Source organism: Branchiostoma floridae, chromosome 5 (assembly GCF_000003815.2).
Source record: "Branchiostoma floridae strain S238N-H82 chromosome 5, Bfl_VNyyK, whole genome shotgun sequence".
Classification (NCBI taxonomy): domain Eukaryota; kingdom Metazoa; phylum Chordata; class Leptocardii; order Amphioxiformes; family Branchiostomatidae; genus Branchiostoma; species Branchiostoma floridae.
The window spans coordinates 16,233,203-16,237,503 of record NC_049983.1 but is presented as its reverse complement, the minus strand read 5'-3'; the positions used below and the strand labels follow the sequence as shown (position 1 = coordinate 16,237,503).

Here is a 4,301-nt window from a genome sequence, read left to right as displayed (position 1 = left end):
TTAACTTTGAGTCAATTGTTTTCGCACCGTAGGAAGAAGCTAAGTTCCTGCCCATGCAATTTTAGACACTGGCTAAGCCAACCATTCCATCCTGGGAGTCACCCATTGCACCATCTTCAATCTCGCATTCTGTCAGTCTCTCTGGTATCCAAGCCTTTTATAGCTCCCGAGTCTCACAGTGTCCTCTCTGCAAATTGTGAAAAGGACAGAACAGACTTGGGAGCCATGATAGGTCTGGATACCAGGCTAGTAAGTCTCTACAATATCTAAATAATGGCAGACACATACTAAGACAACCATACACAGACCACAAACAATACCTCTGTTTTCACTGAGGTAAAAAAAGGTGAATTTGAAGAGATAAATGTCACCAGTTACATATATCCTGAGGTGGTTTTGAAAACCCCGTCCTTGACAACACTTTTTTTTTGGTAGAAGTAGTTTTAGGGTATCTGTAGAGTTGACGTAAACACAGTACTTAGGAATGTACAGTCAAACCTGTATTAGCGGCCACCTTTGCATAGCGACCACCTGGCCATAGTGGCCACTTTTTGTCGGTCCCTTGGATTTGTAATGATTAAGAAATAGGCTAAGCGGCCACCTGTCCAACGCGGCCACGGCCACACGATTTCCGGTCCCGTAGATACAGAAACACTGCCTATTGCGACCATACGGCGGCCTTATGTCACCCTGCGCTCAGTTTAAAATCATAGTTTGCAAGGATTCCAGTTCCCGAAGGGTCATTTTGGCGGTGGCGGAAGGTATGCATGCCATGAGCGTTAAAGTGCAAGTCGTTATCGGCGAATTTACCGATCGAGACAATGTTACTTGGTGAGAAAGATTAGTGGGAACTGAAATCATGTCTAACTTGCTCGTGGTCAACTGATCAACATTTTCTCTATTGCGGCCACCTGTCTATAGTGGCCATTTTTCTCCAGTCCCTTGAGTGGCCGCTATAGACAGGTTTGACTGTAACAGTAACCCCTTACAATTTCTTTTTCTCAGAAAATGGTATCATGCTTACATTGTACCCATTCTACAAATGTTGTGCAATAAACTTTGACTTGACTTGACTTGACTTGACATAAAGCTTTTGTCAAAGTTGATGACATATCAGCAAGAAAATCCCATCTTGACATTGAAAATTGAACTTCTAGTAAGTTCTACTCACCTTAAAATGGGACCATACATCTGAAACAATTGGCCGATCATCATGTGGCTTTTCAACTGTGCCTTTCGAGACATGCCACCGGTACACAAGACCACCAGGAACTTCAGAATCCCTGGCATGCCTTTCATGGGCTCAGGGAGTGCTGAGAACGGCTTGACAGGTGGATCCAGCTGTGGGTGGGAGGCTGCTTGTGGGCCAGAGGAGTACGGCTGATTGGGAGTCTGGCATCTCAGCAGGCCTAGGAACATATTGTTGGATTTCTTAACTACCTCCGTGAAACCTTACAGCACCCCCATGAAACTCCTTTTCCGCCGTACCCTAAAAATCTCGCCGTACCCGCTGAAAAATCTCGCCGTACCCGCTAGGCTCCGCCGTACCCGCTAAAAAATATCGCCGTACCCTAAAAATATCGCCGTACCCGTCCCTATCCGCCGTACAAAACAGCCGACACCGCTCGGCCACAGGGCATACTCACACGAAAGTCGCATCTAAAAACCCTGTACGGCAATGATGTACGGTCTCACATAGCCTATGCTCTGGGAAACATTCCTGGCCACCTCTCTGCCCAGTGGCGTTGTACAAATCGCGCCCAATATTGAGAACACTTCGGAAAACTGTGGTGAGAAGCGGTCTGTAGAGAAGCAGAGATCCCGCGTAACCCGGAAGTGACAATCGTCTATGGTGATAAGTTTGATTTGTACCCGTTTCAGCACGCGGAGAGAATTGCTGTTAACTTTGAAGGTTCAGTCAACTTAAACTATCCGGTCCTACAGGAACAAACTATTGCCAGTTCATTATAATAAGAAACAACAGGTATTAAACAGCCATGACAGCAGTCTGGGCGACTCTCTGTTCCGGATAATATAGTGCCTGTTCGCAGGGGTCTTTGTGGGTCTGTACACACCTTGGGTATACTAATGAAGGGTGGTGTGAGATAAAGGGCTAGTGGATCCAAGCATAGTGGAATTATGTTTTACTGCAATATGTGGCGATTTGATAAGATTGCATGCAGCACAAACATACTCCCCAAACAGAGGTTAGGCACCGGCTGTTCTTTTAACCCTTTTTTAGCGTCTTCATCGAGCTTTCCATTTTGTGACCTAAGAAAATGGTACAAAATAGAAAGCCCGATAAAAACACATAAAAGAAAGTTTAAAAAAAAACAGCCGGCACCTAACCTCTGCTTGGAAAGTAGCACAAACATGCAATTTGTACACAATCGCAGATATTCCATTATCAGTTCAGTCACCCTCACACCTGAGTCACCACCACAAATGAGTACAGATAGAGATCCCCACCACCAGTAAATATATATGACTCTCCCACCACCAGTGAACACATGTGAAGATCCCCAACACTATTGAACAAAGGTGAAGATCCCCAACACCAGTGATAAATATGAAGATCCCCCAACACCAGTGATAAATATGAAGATCCCCCAACACCAGTGAAGACATGTGAAGATCCACCACCAGTAAATATTCAGTAACATATGAAGACCCCCCAACACCAGTAAATATTCAGTAATATATGAAGATTCTCCAACACCAGTGAAGGCAGGTGAATATCCACCACCACCAGTGAATACAGGTGAAGATCCCTCACAGCATACAGAAGGCCATGACAGTTCTAAGTGCAAAATTTACAGATGAGCTTTCTTTATTCATTTTCTTCTGTACAATTGTATTGTACAATACATTTGTATTGAGAACATTAGAGAAAATTTATCTAACGTTACATGTCTTAATTACTTCTTATATTTTTAGTTCTGCATATACGTGTACTACATATTCGGTTGCACCTTTTGTACAAATCAACAGTCTATGTATGCATACTAAGATAATTAATAGCCTGCTTCTTTGCTATTAGCACCAAAAAAACACCATATTGAGTGACATCTGGCTTCCCATTCTGTTGTGTTGTTGAGGACATCCTGCCCCTTCATCATCTTCTCCAGAAGTTCTCCAGAAGATCTAAATAAAAATAGAAATAAAATGGTCTCTATCATTATCATAAAGCATAAGAAGCCATCATTTAGCTATCTACAGCACACAGGTGCCCTGTAATAAAATCATACTAGCAATTGAGTCCAACTTTAACCTCATCATAGAAGAGTTGCTAATGAGTGTATGGTACTTAGACATATTTCAGACAAGAATGTTTTCAATATGCACAGACTACTTGTTTCCATTACTAGATCCTAGATTTCTTTCCATTCTTACAATATTAAGTCCTACTAGGTCTAAATCTGCAGGAGAATTACAGATACTGAAATATATCAAGAATGAATGCATTGGATTTAACTTAAAGAAAACTGGTTTAGCAGTTAAACTATTCAACTAAACTCATTCAGCAGGAACCAGAACTGAAACATATTATAACCACAGTACCATACAAAGCATTGCTTTATCTCAACTTTTCAGCGTTATTGCTTTGGCTGCAACACTACATTAGATGTCATTGTGCAGATGAAACAATGATTCTGTATCATTTTCTGACAACATATGATGTGTATAAAGTCCAGCTGGACAGATAACTTGTTATAAGTAATGTTACCTCATGCAGATGTCTATATCATCCCACTCATATTCCTCTGACTCTGTGGGGCTAAACTTTGATGGAGGAGCCCTGAGAGTGAAACATAAGCAGCAATAAGGTTACATTGTATAAGATGCCAAGTAATAAGATATCTGTAAATATATCATGTTATATAATCACTGCTTTACTGCACCATTTGCTTCCAAAGGTGAAATGAATAACTCTTACTATAATGAGGACTTGGAAAAATCAACAAAAATGAATACAATGGGTTGCTACATTGTATTAACAATTCTCCTTATACAGAGTCATTGTCATGATCACCAACCTCCACTTCCACACTTGAAATGGGTTATAACTTATACGACAAATTTAATCCCTGCAATGGGAATTGACACATCAAACGTTGCAGGAACTCCCTAGCCGAGGGCAGGAATAAAAGGGACACGCCATATCAGTACAATACAATGAATAAAATTGTGAAATACGTAACGTTACTTGTCTACCGACTTCGTTCCCTTCGAAGCGTGCTGATGCTGATGCGAAGCTCACTTCCGGGTTCCTCCTGCCCTACAGACCGCTTCTCACCACA

At 41.9% G+C, this 4,301-nt stretch overlaps 1 protein-coding gene and 1 long non-coding RNA gene across 3 annotated transcripts in view; both read right to left on the bottom strand.

Moving 5' to 3' along the window:
* Positions 1-4,301, bottom strand: part of LOC118416015 (cholesterol side-chain cleavage enzyme, mitochondrial-like) — a 30,269-nt gene that overhangs the window by 16,844 nt on the left and 9,124 nt on the right. The window contains exon 2 of one of the 2 annotated variants that reach the window (XM_035821050.1): positions 1,172-1,409. The exons of the other annotated variant lie outside the window; for it this stretch is intronic. Coding sequence (XP_035676943.1) covers positions 1,172-1,409 — 238 coding nt within the window. The remainder of the gene's footprint in view (positions 1-1,171; positions 1,410-4,301) is intronic. 2 annotated transcript variants of the gene reach the window in all.
* Positions 2,645-4,255, bottom strand: LOC118416018. Its single transcript, XR_004831182.1, has 3 exons — positions 4,208-4,255; positions 3,728-3,799; positions 2,645-3,144 (listed from the first exon to the last, which is right to left on the bottom strand). It is a non-coding gene; the product is annotated as an uncharacterized LOC118416018 (long non-coding RNA).